A 17,709-nucleotide genomic window follows, 5' to 3' on the forward strand; every position below is an offset into this window, starting at 1 on the left:
CATGTTTTTTTTTTTTTTTTTTTTCCTCCCATACACAATTTGTCATCATCAAACTATCGAACATCAATAAAAACTCCCCAGAAAAAAAGAAACGATTGGTTTTTTTTTCTTTTTTTTATAAATGTAGCTGTTAGTTTGTTTTATTTGACTATAGAAGATTTTTTTTTTTTCGCTTGTGATTCTACTTAACACAAATGGAGGAAAATTGAGAGAGAGAGAGAGGTAGACTAACTGATAACTAAAAAAAAAAAAAGTATATAAGGTAATATGATGGAATGAAAGCAAGGTTAAGAAAGATGAGGGTATGGATATCGATATTGAGAAGGAGGAGGAGGAGAATGATAAGAAGGATGTGAGTGATTCAATGGAGGTTGCTGCGGTCGTGGAGTGGAAGGAATAACATGAGGATCGACATTATGTTTTAAGAAGGCAGTCAAAGGTGGATGTTGTTGCATGGTGTGTTCAGTATGCTGCTTTATAGGAGGATTGGCATGCGGATAAGATATAGATCTCTATATTAAAAAAAAAAGTAAGTGACATGATGATGATTATTTATTTATTTATTTATTTATTTATTTGTTACATTTGATTTCTGACGTGCCATATCTGAATAGGTCATGTAGCTGATGAATGCATGAAGCATATTGCGTCGAATTTTGGGATTGTTTTTCTATCAACAAAGAAATAAGAAGAAAAATACAAGGTGATTGTTTATATCAGATGTTCCCTCCTTTTTTTTTTTTTCTTTTACCATAGATTGAAATGATTGTTGAGAATAAGAAGGAGGTTGATTATATTGATGATGTTGTTGTTGTTGATGATGATATTGCTGTTGATGATATTGATGTTGATGTTGATGACTTTGATACTGCTGTTGACATTGTAGATGATGTTGTTGATGATGTCGTTGCTCCTGTTGCTGTGTATAATGAGTATGCGCAGGAGACCGTTGTTGCCAAGTAGAACTAATGCATAAAAAAAAAAAAAAAAGAGGGAAGAAAGAGTATGAGAAAGGGGAAGATTATGTAATTTGACTGCATATAATAAAAAAAAATTTTTACCTTTCTAGAGATGTCTGTCCACTAAAGTTCCTGGCAAGAGAATCCGATTTAATGCGTGTAGATGCGATGGGGAGAGAATATGATGCTGCATGCATATCCTCAATACCGGATTGTGATTTTTCAGGATATGCTGGTGGTACTTTTTTCGAAATAAGAATAAAGGGTGAGTTTACCTGTAATGTATGTCAATGAAAGGCATATATTCTCTTTTTTTTTTTTTTTTTTTTTTACTTACTTTGTTTGGTTGTTTCAGGGTACCGATGCATATCTTTAAAGGAAAATAAAGTTTAGTACATCTCGAACAAGCCATCTCCTTCTTTTCATACATTGTACCTTCCGTTGGTGTAATGATGGTTCGAACTGTTGGTATGAAGGAATAAGTTAAAATCGATGCATTTCCTTTTTTTTATTATTTTATTTTATTACCATCCATTTTTAGCTATAGAATATAAAACTTGTTAATAACAAGATAAAAAAAAAAGGTTATTATGTATTTTTTTTTTTTATTATTTACCTGAGTACGATTGGAAGTTTCTACTTTTTCGTCGTCGTTGTTGCCTGCATAAAAGGGGAAGGGGAAAGTGAGTGATTCCTTCTTTTTCTCTTTTTTTTTTATTATTTTATATTATACCTAATAAGTTACTAATAGACATAGTATTAGTTATAGTAGTTTGTTGAGTATGTTGTTTATGTTGAGACAAAGACATTAGAATAGAACCAGCTTCAACTTCGTCGGGATTGATATCCATATAGTCGGGATCTTCATGCTGTTCGTTTTTAATAGTTGATGAAGTATATACTGAATTGGTCATGATGACCATATAAAAAGAAAAAGCAAAAGTGAAAAAAAGAAAGAAGAAAAAAGAGAACGAAAGAAAGTGTATAGGAGGTGAAAAAAAAAACTTTTTACAACTTTTTTCACCTTAAAGAGTGGAAATAGCGGTTTGTGAAATTTTCCAATCCACCCATATTTGTTCATGGACACACTCACACTGTCTTTTTTTTTTCTTTGTTGTCACACAAATAAGGTATTCTTGTATACCTTGATTACCTTATACTATTCAATTCCTAGATCATTTTTCTCTTTTTATGTTATATATATATTATGATTATGATTATTGATCTTTTTATATTTAGATGCCATTTTTGAGGGTAATAAAACTTATAGACTCACCATTTTGTACTACATAAATGCAGGAGTAAAAGAAGAAAAAAAAAAAGTTAAGGCACATGGTGTGTGTGTGTGTATGTATATAAAAACTATCACTTCACATGTCTTGATATGATCCATATGGTAAACTGCACGGCCACATGCCAAAAAGCGTCTATTAAAATCTCGGATTCTTGAATAAAGACATTATAAAGGCGAGTTTTACTTTTTGATATACACATCAAATGTCCTTTATGCATAAACAGAAAAAAAACATTGTATTTTTTTTTTATTGAGATAACAAATAGAGGTAAATATATAATATGTATATAGATATAAACAAAAAAGATATATATAAAAAGAGAAAAAAAGAGGTGATCAAGGATGATCCCCTTAATCAGATCCACGACTTGTTGGATGACAATAGAAGGCTAAAGCAACAATAGCATAGGATGACTATATTTATAAAAAAAAAAAAGACCATTAATGGATTGCTTCCCCCCTCCTTTTTTTCCTTTTTCTGTCATTTACCAAAAGTAGAACACCTTCCAACCAATTGGATCGACCATCTTGAATAAGATAATTCACAATCAATACACTAGAGAAAAGAATCACGGTTTCAAAGTCATCAAAGAATAAAGTCATGGGTTGTCCAATAGCCCATCCAGCAATCACTAATACTGGTGTGACCAATAATCCAATTTGAAGAGAGGATGATACTGCAATACCAACTGATAAGTTCATCTTGTTTTTCATAGCAAATGTCACTGAACTAACATGTTCTGCAGCACTATAATAATATAATCATTATTTATCATTAGTATTATACTTATTATTAAAAACAAAAAAGGAAAAAACTTACTTTCCGACAATAGGTAAAAGAATAATACCAACAAATGTTTCATCTAATTATATGAACGTTAGCTACTTTGCATGATTTCTTTGACGATCGTCATTCTATATATTTACCTATACCCCAACTTGATACAACACCTTCAATACTAAAGAAAAGAAAAGAGGAAAAAAAAAATGAGCCAGATGAATCTGAAAGAAAAAAAAGAGACAAACTTACGCTCCTACTAGAAATTCTGCATGAATGGAAACAACAGCAGCGATCACGATTAATCTATAGTCACAAAAAAAAATAATTAGAACAAATATATCTATTTTTTTCATTGGATAGTTTAACTTACGCGAAAACAGAAAAAGACAAAGATGTAGTTGGTTGTTCTTCTTCATCTTCTTCATCTTCGTACTAAGAAAGAAAAAGAATAGGTTGAGTAAATAGATACAAAAAAAAAAAAAAAAAAAAAACTCAAGGTAATTCTTACCAAATGAGAGTGAGTTTTGAGCTAAAATGATGATAAACAAAAAAAAAAAAAAAAGATGAAACGTCAATATATATTATTCATTCCTCACTTTCCCCTTTCTCGTTTCATCTTCTTACCTGGAATATCAAAAACAAGACATAAACTACTAATAAAATCAAAGCCGTACCATGACTTAGATTCAACACGCCCACTTCAGCATCTTCTTCAGTTTCAGCTGTAGCACTAAAAGCAGCAGGGACCAATAATGACAACGTAGTTAAAGCAAGAAGAGAAGAAGAAGTTTGCGCAGCTGATTGACATCAAAAAAAAAAAAAAAGAATAATGTAAGTAAAAAAAAAAAAAAAAAAAAAAAATCATCCTACTTACCAGTGATATTGAAACTTTGTTCACTACGACCAGCTCCTCCAAGTAAAAAGCAAAAACCAAGTACCTATTAATATATATGTAAATGTCATCATCATTCAGTCAGTTTCCTTTTTTAGACTCTTTGGTGCGTCTTTTTTTTTTCTTGCCATACCAATAGAATGTTCGATAAGATGGAGCCAAGAACAGATGCTAAGTATAAAGTAAGAAAACAAAATTTTTAAGTATTTTTTTTTTTTTACGCCTATCCAATCTAAAGGGAGTATTATTATTTTTTTTTTTTTGCCCTACCTTGAACCACACGAATCAAACCTTTATCTAAAGCAACTACACCAAGAATCAACTCCACTGCGTTACCGAATGTTGCGTTCAATAACTAAACCAAATAAAGAAGGAAAAAGGGACTCCGATCAATGCCTGATGTTCTTTGATTCTTTTTTTTTTTTTTTTTTTTTTTTACCGATCCAACAGTACTACCACAACGTAATGCAATTTCTTCCGTTGCTAATAATAATAATAATAATAATATGAGTATGATAATGATGATCCTTATTGAATATATGACGTACCAAAACCTAATAATTTAGCCAAAGGAATGATGGCCATAAAATTTAAAGAGAATACCACAGGAGCTGATGATCCCATAAATGACACAAAAAGGGCAATAGGAACAAAGACCAATAATATATTAAACTTGGATGATAAAGTGGTGACTTTTAATGAAGTCCAAAAATCCAATTTCTTTGTTCTTTCATTTCCTCCAAGTAATGGTTGAGTTTCGGTAATCATGTTAAAATATAAAGTTTGAAAGAAAGAAAAGATTTTTTTTTTTTTGATCTTTATTTATACTCATATTGTGTCATCGGATATTGAAAAAGATTAGACTACTTCATCCATCTTTTTGTTTTGATTAAGTGTTACCGAATCTGACGATCACTTCGATAAAAGATTGTTCTAATAGAAAACATCAACAATAAACATATAACAACCCTTTAGCCATCCGGAAAGGAGTCACACGTGTTACTTTCATCAAAAATCACTCTTTTATCTTAATGATGAAACAAGGAAAACGCATGATCTTGAATATTCTATAGAAGACTTTTATCACTATGCTTAATTGTTTCGTTTCATACTAAATGGACGATCATCTTTAGTTTTATTTTATGTTATATCTTTCTTTACAACACTTGGCATCAACTCTGCTGACATTCAATCTTTACTATCACTCCACATTTTTTTTTTTTTATGGAACTCCTTGATTTTTTTATTTTGCTTTGTCATTTGCACTGGACTATCTTTATTTTTCAAAATTACACAAAAAAAAAAAATAGAGGAAAAGTTTAAATTAAAAAAAAAATTGCTTTACTGTTTTTTTTCACTTTCAATTGGGACGGATTACAACTTTTTTTTTTTAGTGGACGAATTGAATTTCGAATTTAGACATCTCAACTAATCAAAGGAAGTCATATTTGGAAAAATTCAGTGTTAATATATCATCATACTAAAAAAAAAAAAAGAGAGATTTACGAACAACAAAGGAGAAGTCAAATAACGTCTATGCTGATATGGATTACTTCCGTTGATTATTTTCATCATCATCATCATGTTAACTTATATTTATCAATCTATCCTATTTGGCTACAGTAGTAATTATTGAAACTCTTTTTTTCCTTTTTTATTCTTTTCTACATTCATAAATATTCGTTGGGGAACTTTTTTTTTTATAGATGACACCTTATTTATTTATTTATCTTTTTCTGTCTTTCTTTTTTAGACGACATTGATAAGTCTTTGTTGGGGTATTTTTTTTTTTTTTTTTACTTGTTCCTGGGCACCTGCGCGGAGTCTTCAAATTTGCATAATAACTTTTTTTTTCTTGGTGTAATCCCAATTCTTTGATTGGTTCTCTTTTCTCTCTCTTCTTTTCTTTTTTTCTCTATCTCTTTGTTTACCCTTTTTTTTTTTGTCTTTATACTGTTAGTTTTCTCTGAATCATTCTCGAATCATGGAAGCAGAAGAACTAGTTATCGCAACCGGTCTAATGCAGATCATGGGACTCATCGATCAAGATGTGATTCAACCAAAGTCTGACTACGAAGGAATGTCCGTGAATGCTATCATTATGTACAAAAAAAAAAAAAAAAAGACGATGGAAACAGCAGCACATACGGTTACGCCATGGTAAGTGCTGTATATTTTGGGAAATAAAGAACGTAAGTATTTTGCTGACCTTTTTTTTTTATTTTTATTTATAAAGCTGAGCAAGAATTTCGACGTAGACTATTAGTTGGTGATGATGAAGCTTCTTCCGTGTCAACCCGTTCATCCTCTTCAAGACAATTAGCTGGAAGCAAACGAAAACAAAAGCGGCGAAACGATGCTTTGGAAAGGAAAGAAAGAATCTGGCGTAAAAAAAAAAGTCTTTGATACCATGCAAAGCCTGTTTGGCAAATAATCGTCTTGATATCCACCAAAAACTGATGAACTTCCTCCTCCATCAAAGGAAAAGTAAGTTTAAAATAATAATGCTATTATGATGGATGATTGGAAAACTGGTGCTGATTTTTTTTTTGTGATATTTATGATTAATAGCAAATGGCGAAAATCAAGTACAGATAACGATCCAGCGAATGTTCCTGTAGTAGTTTATGGTGCCGCTAGTTTTGGTCGGAAAGTGTTCAAAGGGAAACCAGGAGAATTGGCTGAAAAGTGTGAAACGCGCTGATACTTTGGGTCAACTCGTTTTTATCAACATGGATGAATTTAACACATCGAAAGTCTGCTCACGGGGTGGTGTCAAATCATTGGAAGGTCTAGAATTACAGGATCATCAACGTATGTATGAAATATTAGCTTGTTCTAGCTGTAATACTCTGTGGCAACGTGACATAGATGCTTCAAGAAATATCCGTGGTATCTTCACAAGTATTATTCGACATGGACAATAACTTCTCTCCTCAACAATAACTTCTCTCCTCAACTCTCCGCATGACAAAAGTGCATGATGTTTACAGTTTATATAAGAAAAAACAATCTTTTTTTATTTATACCCATCATTATTTTTTTGTTATTTATATCTTTTTCACTATACTTTTGTTGTCATAATCATCATCTATCCATCCCAATTTTATTTTTGCCTCCTTCACAATTTTATCTTTTCCTTCTTCCCATTTTATTTACATTCCGACTCAATTTCTAGTGGAAAAACTGGGAATCTTTTTCAGAATCTTCTATGCTTATTTTTTTTATTTTATTTTATTTTATTTTTCTTTTTTATTTTTCTTCTCATTCTTTACCTTATTTTATTCTATTCTAATAAAATATGACGGATAAGAAAGATCCACAAATAGAATCTTCTTCTACTTCTTCCTCTTCAAAGCGAAAACATATGGATATATTGGATGGATTGAATAATTTGGAAAACACGGATGATCTTGACGGAATGGACTTTGACATGGCTACTTTGGGTATGGACGAAGAGTTTGAAGACTTTGAAGACTTTGAAGAAGAAGGCGAAGAAGACAACGATAATGAAGAAAATTATATTGATGACGATGAATTAAAGTAAAAATAAAAGAAGAAGAAGAACTAGTTCCGTTATTCATTTTTTTTTTTTTTGAATATATAATTAGATCCATGTTGGACACAGCCAAAGATTCGCGTCAACGATTGAAAACCGGTACGTTGGAAGAAGTGACTCAAGACTTTGCGGATTTCGAAGATAATTTATTAGCATCGGCAAGTATTGGGAAAGGACGACATCGAGCATTGAAAAAAGTAGCACCTGGCGAACAACGATTACCAGATGCTGTCAAAGATCTTTTAGGACAAGCCAATAGTTATTATGTTGATCAAGATTATGGAAAAGCTATCGATCTACTTCAAGAAACTATTACTCGTTTTCCTAATTATCACCAACCTTGGAATACTCTTGGTTTGATTCATGAAGAAATTGGAAATACTACAAAAGCTTTGGAAGTACGAATGGTTGCTGCACATATGAGTGGCAAGGATGCATCTTTATGGAAAGAACTTGGTCTCAAATCAATGTAAGAAATAAAAAAAAAAAAGATTTGACAATTCATTTTATTAACACCTTTATATATATATATGTAGAGAAAACAATGCTAATCGACAAGCTATTTATTGTTTTGATAAGGCTTTGGCTTTGGATCCTTTGGATGTGGATGCTTTATGGGATCGGGCGTTTTTACAAAAAAGTATGGGATCAAATGATGCTGCTATTGATGGATTTCTTCAAATCTTGGATATTTTACCTTATCATTTCAAGGTCATCAACGAACTAGCTCAACTCTACCTAGTCAGAGGTGATGCAAAAGAAGCCATTCAACTCTATGAAGCTGCTATGGAACATCATATCAAAGAAGCAAAAAATAACCCTGAACACATGGAAGACAACAATGCAGATGACGACAATCCTTTCAGTGAAAAGTTGGGTTATTCTGAAATCAATATGCTTAGTGAACTCTATTTGACCCTCAACGATTATCGGCATGCTCTCGATTGTATCAAGACTGGTATACGACACGTACAAAATCGGCAACATGAAACTTTGTGGTTGGATAGACCCAATGATGACGATGAATATTTACCACATCAATCACGATCTAATCATAAACGAAGGAACAATAAGGATGACAGCGATGCAAGTGATTCTGATTATGTACCTGAAAGTGATGATGAAAATGAAGATAATGATGATAATGAAGAAGATCCTTACCCAGATACTGTTTTGGAACGACAAAATATACCTTTGGAACTTCGTGTGCGAATGGGAGTATGTCGGATCTATCTCGGTCAAGCGAATATTGCAGCCAAACATTTTGAATATTTATACCAACAACATCCTTCCAATTATTCCGATCTTTATCAAGATGTAGCTTATGCGTATATGGACCGTCGGTTTTATGACTTGGCTTTAGTTATATTCCAAAAGATCATCAACACTATAGAAGAAGTGGAAGTGAACCTATTGATCAGAACGGCTGATTGTTATCGAGAAGTGGGTGATCTGGAAACGGCTGTGGTATTTTATGTGAATGTATTGGATGAACAACCGGAAAACTTGGAAGTCATGACCTCTTTAGCAATGGTGTACGAAGAACAAGGAAAGGAAGATGAAGCTTTGGAATTGGTGGACTTTGTGATGAAGAAAACAAGGGAATTAAGAAGGCGTGCGAAAGCAGAAGCGAATGACAAGAGTCGTACAACAGCGGATGCATCAACAGCAACGGAAGCACTCGCCATGGCTACTGCTGAAAGACTTTCTGCTCGACAAAAAGGCTCACTCTTTGATGAAAGTACTGAACGACAAGCACTCAAATCTGAACGTGAACAAAAACGAGAATATCGACGCCGTGAAGAAAATGAACGACAGACAGAAGCCCTGACTCTACACGATAAAATATTGGAATTACATGGATTGATGGCACCTTGTGTTGTGGATACAGATAGAACTGTTATGCGAGAATATATACGTGTGGCTCAACGATTATGGGATAATTTTAGAACGGCAAGAGTTCTTTTTCCCAATAAAAGAGTAAGTGAATGATGATTTATTATTTTATTTTATTAATAACTTTTTCATTATAGAAAGTGCAACATGATGGACAAGGATTTTATGCATCTCGGAAAAGAAACACTGGGAATTTTGGTCTTCGCATTCATGAAGCTAAAAATATGGCAGTTCGATTACGACAACGACAGCGCACAACAAGTTCGGAACCCCAGGAAGAAAAGATGGCTTATTCTAGTGACGAAGAAGATGATGAAAATGCTGAACAAGAAGCTTATACCAAAAAACTCTTGACTTCTGACTCATTTAGAGGCATTTTACTTGATGATTGGGTGGATATGTTTATCAAAGTAAGTAAAAAAAAAAAAAAAAGGACATATATGATTCATTGATACTTACTTTTATTATTATTATTACTATTGTAGTACGCCTATGTTCTAACTGTTCTTCATCGTAGCGATGAAGCTTTTACTGTATTACGCACTGCTATTGTTACTGATGTTATTTATAATCATTCTGATCGAAAAACTGCACTCAAGCTGGCCTTGTTAGGTAACAAAAAAAAATGGGATAGATGAATACAAGTAACTCATTGATTTTTTTTTAATAGGATGTGGAATGATCGCCAATAACCGAACGACTATTACTGATGTTACTCGATGGTTTTGTAATGTTTATCAATTCCAAACGGATTCATATCGATTATATGGGGCTGTTCTGTCAAGGTAAAGACAAAAAAAAAAAAAAAAAAAAAAAAAAAAAAGGAATGATGATATTCATTTAATGATCTAAACTATTCCGCTGATTTTTTTTTTTTATAAATATACAGTGGGTTACAAGATATGCTCAATTATGCAGCTGCTGATACAGTCAAATACTTTATTCGAAGTGTCAGATTGATGGATGCTCTTCACGGTTTATACTTATCAAAACAAAATGGACAACTGATGAATGAAAAGGATGAAACAGAAAAGATCAAGGAACTTCAAGATGTGATTCGAACAATGCGATCTGGTACGACCGAAAATGAGGATTATGAACGGTACGATAATGCGATCGAAGATTTGATGGAAGAAGAGAAAATTAAGGATTGGATGCAACCATTGGAAAAGATCAATCCTGGTTTACTTTCCTTGTTTGGTCATATCTTGATGATAGGATCGAACTATATTGGTGCTAGCAGTAAGTAGATTAAATTCCAAAGAAAAAAAAGACAACGAGTATACTCAACCATCCTTTATTTTGTTTTACTCATATGACCAAAATAGTCTTTTATATGCGTGCATTTGCTTTGGCACCAAATGATCCTCTCAATACATTATCATTAGCTATTGCCAATTTACATCGATCGACTCAACGAAAAACGGACAATCGGCATTTACAAATCACCAAGGTAAAAAAAAAAAAAAAAAAAAAAAAAAAAAAAAAAAAAAAGTGGAAAAGAAAAAAAAAATTCATACCCAATTTATATATTGATCATACTGATTTCTTTGATGAACATAGGGTATGCAAATGCTTTCACATTATTGCCAACTTCGAAATCATAATCAAGAAGCAGAATTCAATATGGGCCGGGCATATCATCTCTTGAATTTGACTCACTTAGCAGTACATCATTATGAACGAGCATTGATTCTACCTTCAGCAGCAAAGCAAGATAGTTCTTCTCCTAAATCCATCGATTCGATTTATACTTGGCCACCAACGGAAATGGATTGTGATGATGATAATGATGATGATGATGATACAGATTTGAAAAGGGAAGCAGCATATAATTTGCATTTGATTTATATGACTAGTGGTGCTACTTCCTTGGCTCAAATCTTGTTGATGAAATATTGTAGTATTTGATTTTAATCTAATGTTTAGTGTTTATAATTGTTTGTAATAAAAGTAAAAAAAAAAAAGAAGTATTTTTTTTATCCTCTATTCTTGAATTGTGTTCTCTCTCCCTGTCTTTATGCTTCTGTAAAGGTTGAACAATGTGGGATGGAATGAGTAAAATTCAATAGCCGCAGATTCAGTCAAGGCAGGCGTCAAATATATCAAACTTTCCTGACCCTTTTTTTCTTCTTTTCCTTTTTTTCGAAAGATCTTTTTTTTTTTCCCTGCGATATGGGCATGTTACGGTTCAAGCAAGCCATTGTCAAGTCCATTTCACCGTATCTATCATGTCCAGAGTCTCAATTACTACCATTACTACGGATTCCAAAACATCAAAAGGAAGGTCAATTTTCTTTGTCTATTCCTCAACTGTTGACAGCTACGAAGGGCGATCTCAACATAAAACAACCTGCCATATGGTGTCAAGATATAGCCAGTAAAGTATGTTTTATATTGAAAAGAATCATTGCATGTCTAACTTTTTTATGAATTAGATTCAAGCCAATACAGAGCTTGCCAACGTTCAAGCTATGGGACCCAAACTCTGCTTTCACCTACAACCAGGAGCATTCACTCAATCAGTTTTACAACAAGTATTTGAAGAAAAGGAACAATATGGTTGGGCTCATCAAACCAGCAAGAATAAAACCGTACTTATTGATTATAGCTCACCTAATATCGCCAAACCTTTCCATGCTGGACACTTACGAAGTACTATTCTTGGCAACTTTATTAAACGTATCCATACTGTCATGGGTTATCGTGTCATTGGGATCAATTATTTAGGTGACTGGGGCAAACAATATGGTAAAATGAATATATAGTATATATAAAAGACAGCTCATTTCTAACATATATATATATATATATATATAGGATTACTGGCGGTAGGATTTGAAAAGTATGGTGTACAACAATTGTTAGAGTCTGATCCTATTCATCATCTTTATCAAGTCTATGTGAAAATCAATCAAGAGGCAGAAATGAACCCATCCATTCATCAACAAGCCAACAACTACTTTAAAGAAATGGAACAAGGTAAAAAAAAAAAAAAATACGTGGATCTTTATATACTTATCATCCTTTTTATTTAGGGAATAAGGAAGCTTTAAGTCAATGGCAACGATTTAGGGATCTTAGTATTGCATCGTATGAAAAGATTTATGACCGATTAGGTATTGAATTTGAAGATTATTCTGGTGAATCACAAGTGAACGATTATATTCCCAAAGTGTATGAATTACTACGATCTAAAAACAAGGTGATAGAAATGGATGATGGTGGTTTGGCAGTGGATTTGAGCAAGGAAGGACTAGAACCGGCCATGATTCAACGAGCAGATGGTACATCTTTGTATCTGACAAGGGATTTGGCAAGTATACTGATGCGGCAGGAAAAATACAGTTCTGACAAAGCGATCTATGTGGTGGGTACAGAACAACAACAATACTTTAAACAATTATTTGCATGTGCATCATTGATGACTGGATCACTTGGATTTTTACATGCATCATTTGGCAGGATCAATGGCATGTCGACAAGACAAGGGACCGCGGTATTTCTGCAGGATATTCTGGATACAGCTCAATCTACCATTTTGGATTATATGCAACATAAGGATATGGATCAAAATAACAACAACGAGGTGGCTGATCAATTGGGCATCAGTGCTATCTTGATTCAAGATATGAAATCAAAACGCAACAAGAATTATACTTTTGCATGGGATCGAATGACAGATGCTCGTGGTGATACAGGTGTCTTTTTACAATATGCTCATGCACGCGCTTGTGGGTAAAGTATTTTTTCCCCCTTTTTTTTATATTATTTATTTATTTATTTTTTTTTGATTTTAGGATTGAACGACATACAAACATTCAAGTGACAGATCAATTTGATGCTTCATTATTGAAAGAACAAGAAGCTTTTGAATTGATACAGACAATCTCTTATTTTCCCGAGGTGGTACAAACTAGTTTTGATACTTTGGAACCATGTACTATTGTCAACTATTTATTCAAACTCTCGCATGCAACCAGTTTGGCAAGTCATACGTTACGTGTCAAGGGCTCCGAACCTGCTTTAGCCGAGGCTAGAATGGCCTTGTTTTGGGCGGCAAGAATCACATTGTACAACGGCATGACTTTATTGGGGATCCGGCCTTTGGAAAAAATGTAGTTAGATTTTTTAGTATAGATGATAATAAAAATTATGGAATACAAAATAGTTCTATCCCTTTCTTAAAAAAAAAAAAACGGATGATTCTTTTTTTGAAGATGAGATATCAGGAGAATCAAGATGAATGCAAGCAAGAAAAGTTTATTTCATCAAATATTACTCAAAACATGATCATCATCATAAAAATAAAACTAGTTGTAAAAGAGGAGATAAAAGGAGGGGGGATAAGTTGAATAATAGGACAAAGAGAAAAAAAAAAAGTAATTAGGGTAAAAAAGAAGAACTAAAAAAAAAGAAAAAAAAGGAGAAGAGACTGAGAGCATTCATGCAGAAGCGTGCACTGGCAGGATATTTTCATTGTTGTTGGTCACTGGAGCTTCAGGAGTTGTGATTGGAGATTGTTCAATGATAGGTTCTTGAGTAGTTTCTTCACCACTACCTTCTTGTGTTTTTTTCTTGTCCTTGATACGTGTCGTCAAGTTTTGTGCTAATTTACTAAATCGACGTGAAAGTGAGGTTGGTTTAGTATCTTCAGTTGTTTCTACATAAAAAAAAAAAAAAAGAAAAAATTGAGTTCTCCTTCCTCCAAAAATGGTAATTGTAGGCGTAAAGAAAAAAAAAAGGATATACTTGTTTGTTTATTACCTTCATGATCTGTTGGCTCGGTCGGATGATCATCGTCAGTAGTAGGTGTCACTTCAGTATCATCACCAGTAGTCCCTTCAGTAGATTTTTTGGTAAAGAATTTGTTGAATCGACGTAAATGATCCATGATAGGCTCCTTAGACTCCTTTGAAGGTGAAGCAGGTTCATCAGCAGTAGCTTGTGCAGTTTCATGTTGTTCTGTATACAAAAAAAAGGAGGTTATTCCAAACATATTCTATATTGATCATTCTATATAACTTACCAGGTTCATCAGTAGTAGTAGTAGTAGCAGTAGCAGCAGTAGTTTCATTATGTTCTTCCTTTTTTGCATGATCATCAGATTTACCCACAGTCTATAAGATATATATTATTATTATTATTATTAATATTTTCTATCAAATTTTAAATATATATTACCTTGTGATAGAGATCAATAAGAGTACGAGATAACCGTTTTTCAGGACTAGCAGGAGGAGTGGTGGGCGTATCTTGAGTAGTTTCAGTAGCGGCAGTGGTTTCACCTTCCATTTCAGTAGTTTCTTGTTTCTTTTCAAATGTTTTTTTCAAAAAGTTTGGAAAATTGGATAAAAGAGTAGAACCATGTTGTTTAGGAGAAGTACCAGTAGTATCCGTAGTTTCAGCAGTAGTATCAGCAGTAGCAGTAGTAGTATCAGTAGTAGCAGGAGGGGCAGTTGTACTTTCTTCTGTAGCAGTAGCAGTAGTAGTAGTAGTAGTAGGTTCTTCAACACCAAGTGTATCAGCAGAAGTTGGATTCACTTCAGTAGTATCAGTAGATTCAGGAAGAGGTGGTACAGGTTTAACTTCAGGAGTAGTAGTTGGTTGATCAGACATATTATAAGTATATATATTAACAAATAGGCTAAACAAAAAAGAAAAAAAAAAGAAGAAGAAAAAGAAAAAGAAAAGAAAAGAATAAAAAAAAAAAGAGGTGTTTATTGAGAAAAAAAAAAAATAAAAGAGTGGGAAGGGAGAAAAAAAAAAAAGCTAAAAAAGGACAAGCGGAAGTTTAAATAAGATGTCAAGTGGTGTATCAAGGGCATCAAGGAGGACAAGTCTTGCATGCAATTTGATCGTCGCCAGTTTGATTATTATTGTTGTCTTTTTTTACATCCGAATGACCAAGAGATTTTTGAGGTGCAATAAGATCTCTCACCTTTTGTTTCTAAATAATCATTATTAGAAACATAAAACATAATGTGCACATGATTGATTTGTTCCACTTTTTTTTTTTTTTTTTGAAAAAACTTACTAATATTTTTGCTTCTGGAAATGCTTGTTCCTGTTTTCTATCCCAAATCACAACTATATAGATATATATATTATTATTTAATCATCATCATCATCATCATTTTACCATCATTCACTTTAATTAAAAATACACCAGTATCACCAGGAATAAGACTAACTTGTCCAAGTTCATTTTCAAAAGTTGTAAGTAATTCTTGACTTAACCATGCTGTCATTATCATTATTAAAAAAAAAAAAAAGGTCAGCAGGTTCATTTGTTCCATGCATATTATATAGATCACGCGATTTTTATTTTTATGCACACTTATCTTTTTTTTTTTTCTTCTTATTTTCCCATCACCACGTCATTCCCAAAAAAAAAAAAGAAAAACTTACAGGCTCTTAATAACCACCGACATTTTGGACAATACTAATCAACAAGAAAAAAAAAAAAAGGTAAACTGTATAAAGGAAAAAAGAAAAATGAAAAGATTTTTTGTATACTTACTTCAATAGATACTTGAGGTTTATTATTGATCATGGTTGACATTGGATAGAAATAATAATAATAAAAAAAAGATAGAAGGGGTGGAACAGGGAAAACAAAAAAAAAAAAAAAAAAAAAAGAGGCTATCGAAGAGTCATTTTTTTTGACTGACATTGAAAAGAGAATAGCCTTAACTATTGATAGTGAAGATCACAAAAAAAAATATAAATCTCATTCATTATTACTTATCATCATATAGAACAAAAAGAAGGAACAAAAATCATAAAAAAACAGTACTTTCTTTTTTTTTTATTTCATTTCAAAAAACAATAAAAAATTTAAGCACGAGCCAAACGAGCATTGCGAGCCAATTGACGAGCGTTGAGACGGAGAACCTTCTTGTCGTTAGCCTTGGGAACAACAGCATCCTTTTCAGTAAGAATCACTTCAATGTGAGAAGGAGTAGTCATGTAAGGGTTGATACGACCATGAGCACGGTAAGTACGACGACGGTGCTTGGGAGCTTGATTGACAACAACACTGGAAATATAGAGTTGATCCACATCCAAACCCTTAGCCTATTTTTTTTTAAAAAAAAAAATTATATAAGTAAAATGGATATTGACCTCTTTTTTTTTTTTTTTATTGTATACTTACTTCAGCGTTAGATTCAGCATTCTTCAACAAGTCAGTGATGAACTTGACAGACTTGACGGGCCAGCGAGCTTGAGTAGTACCGAATTCCTTGGCTTGAGCAGTACGACCAACACCACCGTTGAAACGACGGAAAGGAATGGCTTGCTTGTGTTCAGTCACATTGCTCAAATAGGTGTAAGCCTTGGACAACTTCAAACCTTGGACAGCAGCAGCAACTTCGTGAGTGTTCTTGAACTATATGTATAAACATAAACATGAGTGAGTTTCCTCATCTTTCTTTTTTTTATCTCCTCTTCCTTTTCTCCATGATCCTATCGATTGTCGTGTTTTATTAAACTATGAAATACGTACGTGGACACGGAGGTAAGAGCCTCGAGACTTGGCAGCTATAGAATATATATATATACGTTAATATAATGCGATCGTGTACGTTCCATTATTATTATTTTTTATTTACCCTTGGCAGCGTTAGCAGGAGAAGCGGCGTATCTGACCATGGTAAAGTCTATATATAATTAATCCCAAAAAAAAAAAAAAAAGAATTGGTCAGTTCATGAATCTAGTTCTTCACTCTTTTTCTCTTTTTTTTTAAAAAAAAGATAATCCATCCATCCATCCATTCATCCATCCATTGATTCCATTTGTTGTTAGATATTGATAATCGATTTGTGTTGATTTATATGATGGATGGATCATCCTCTGTTTTATTTCTTCTTTCTTACCTTTGAAAATAATACGACGTTGAAAGAGGAGGAGTCTTTACAAAAAAAAAGTTCCCAATTTTTAGAAATCTGCCCTTCTGGAGACTCTGATCATCCACAAGCCCTGAGGATTTCACGCTCCGTCTTCCGGGTCGTCGCTGACCAATCATCATCTCATAAAAAATGCAAAGGAGCTTTTGACTCTTTCTCAATTTCTCTTTTACTTTTGATTTTCTCTTTTCTTTTATATATCTTTTGAGAATAGATGATGGCTATTTTGGCATATATTTGGTTTGTAACGAATTGAATAATGGACTCTATCATTCCGGTCATGTATGTAGATCTTTTTCTTCTTGAGGCATACTTTATTTTATACTTTATATGACAGTAATAGATTTTATTTTATTATTCAAAAATAAAAACGAAATGCTGTTGTATTTGTATTATGACCGACTAACCACCTATGAT

General features: G+C 32.9%; 7 protein-coding genes across 7 annotated transcripts; 2 read left to right on the forward strand and 5 right to left on the reverse strand.

The window, feature by feature from the left end:
• Nucleotides 1–14: 14 nt before the first annotated feature.
• Nucleotides 15–1,980, reverse strand: BX664DRAFT_319232 (uncharacterized protein). The gene is made up of 8 exons (XM_051542900.1): nt 1,693–1,980; nt 1,576–1,619; nt 1,488–1,500; nt 1,297–1,421; nt 1,062–1,234; nt 752–965; nt 584–670; nt 15–512 (listed from the first exon to the last, which is right to left on the reverse strand). The coding sequence occupies exons 1-8, from the start codon at nt 1,880–1,882 to the stop codon at nt 288–290; spliced, it is 1,071 nt and encodes a 356-aa protein (XP_051404212.1). The 5' UTR covers nt 1,883–1,980; the 3' UTR covers nt 15–287.
• Nucleotides 1,981–2,404: 424 nt separating this feature from the next.
• On the reverse strand, nt 2,405–4,700 carry BX664DRAFT_271357 (calcium/proton exchanger). The gene is made up of 13 exons (XM_051541142.1): nt 4,475–4,700; nt 4,366–4,409; nt 4,197–4,281; nt 4,060–4,097; nt 3,909–3,972; nt 3,659–3,831; nt 3,543–3,563; nt 3,405–3,466; nt 3,284–3,337; nt 3,181–3,212; nt 3,074–3,116; nt 2,743–3,001; nt 2,405–2,667 (listed from the first exon to the last, which is right to left on the reverse strand). The coding sequence occupies exons 1-13, from the start codon at nt 4,692–4,694 to the stop codon at nt 2,605–2,607; spliced, it is 1,158 nt and encodes a 385-aa protein (XP_051404213.1). The 5' UTR covers nt 4,695–4,700; the 3' UTR covers nt 2,405–2,604.
• Nucleotides 4,701–7,227: 2,527 nt separating this feature from the next.
• Nucleotides 7,228–11,292, forward strand: BX664DRAFT_309690 (uncharacterized protein; the record flags this gene model as incomplete). The annotated part of the gene is made up of 9 exons (XM_051542526.1): nt 7,228–7,469; nt 7,538–7,954; nt 8,022–9,465; nt 9,519–9,791; nt 9,867–9,993; nt 10,052–10,166; nt 10,271–10,623; nt 10,710–10,834; nt 10,945–11,292. The coding sequence occupies 9 exons, from the start codon at nt 7,228–7,230 to the stop codon at nt 11,290–11,292; spliced, it is 3,444 nt and encodes a 1,147-aa protein (XP_051404214.1).
• Nucleotides 11,293–11,484: 192 nt separating this feature from the next.
• BX664DRAFT_319243 (arginyl-tRNA synthetase) lies at nt 11,485–13,581 on the forward strand. The gene is made up of 5 exons (XM_051542901.1): nt 11,485–11,766; nt 11,820–12,132; nt 12,202–12,363; nt 12,420–13,119; nt 13,182–13,581. The coding sequence occupies exons 1-5, from the start codon at nt 11,557–11,559 to the stop codon at nt 13,501–13,503; spliced, it is 1,707 nt and encodes a 568-aa protein (XP_051404215.1). The 5' UTR covers nt 11,485–11,556; the 3' UTR covers nt 13,504–13,581.
• Nucleotides 13,582–13,702: 121 nt separating this feature from the next.
• BX664DRAFT_319247 (uncharacterized protein) lies at nt 13,703–15,027 on the reverse strand (the record flags this gene model as incomplete). The annotated part of the gene is made up of 4 exons (XM_051542902.1): nt 13,703–14,044; nt 14,149–14,346; nt 14,379–14,501; nt 14,566–15,027. Coding segments are annotated over 3 exons (735 nt in total), but the record flags the coding sequence as incomplete, so codon positions are not given.
• A 69-nt stretch (nt 15,028–15,096) lies between these two features.
• BX664DRAFT_376993 (Rdx family-domain-containing protein) lies at nt 15,097–15,937 on the reverse strand (the record flags this gene model as incomplete). Its single annotated transcript, XM_051548749.1, has 5 exons — nt 15,097–15,331; nt 15,419–15,471; nt 15,524–15,625; nt 15,793–15,826; nt 15,905–15,937. 5 exons carry the CDS (start codon nt 15,935–15,937, stop codon nt 15,209–15,211), a joined length of 345 nt encoding a protein of 114 aa, XP_051404217.1. The 3' UTR covers nt 15,097–15,208.
• A 227-nt stretch (nt 15,938–16,164) lies between these two features.
• Nucleotides 16,165–17,379, reverse strand: BX664DRAFT_354174 (50S ribosomal protein L22). Its single transcript, XM_051547733.1, has 5 exons — nt 17,263–17,379; nt 16,998–17,045; nt 16,892–16,926; nt 16,541–16,774; nt 16,165–16,461 (listed from the first exon to the last, which is right to left on the reverse strand). The coding sequence occupies exons 2-5, from the start codon at nt 17,035–17,037 to the stop codon at nt 16,222–16,224; spliced, it is 549 nt and encodes a 182-aa protein (XP_051404218.1). The 5' UTR covers nt 17,038–17,045; nt 17,263–17,379; the 3' UTR covers nt 16,165–16,221.
• Between the last annotated feature and the right edge of the window lie 330 nt (nt 17,380–17,709).

The sequence above is a fragment of the Halteromyces radiatus genome (genome assembly GCF_025201355.1).
Source record: "Halteromyces radiatus strain CBS 162.75 chromosome Unknown BX664scaffold_1, whole genome shotgun sequence".
NCBI lineage: Eukaryota > Fungi > Mucoromycota > Mucoromycetes > Mucorales > Cunninghamellaceae > Halteromyces > Halteromyces radiatus.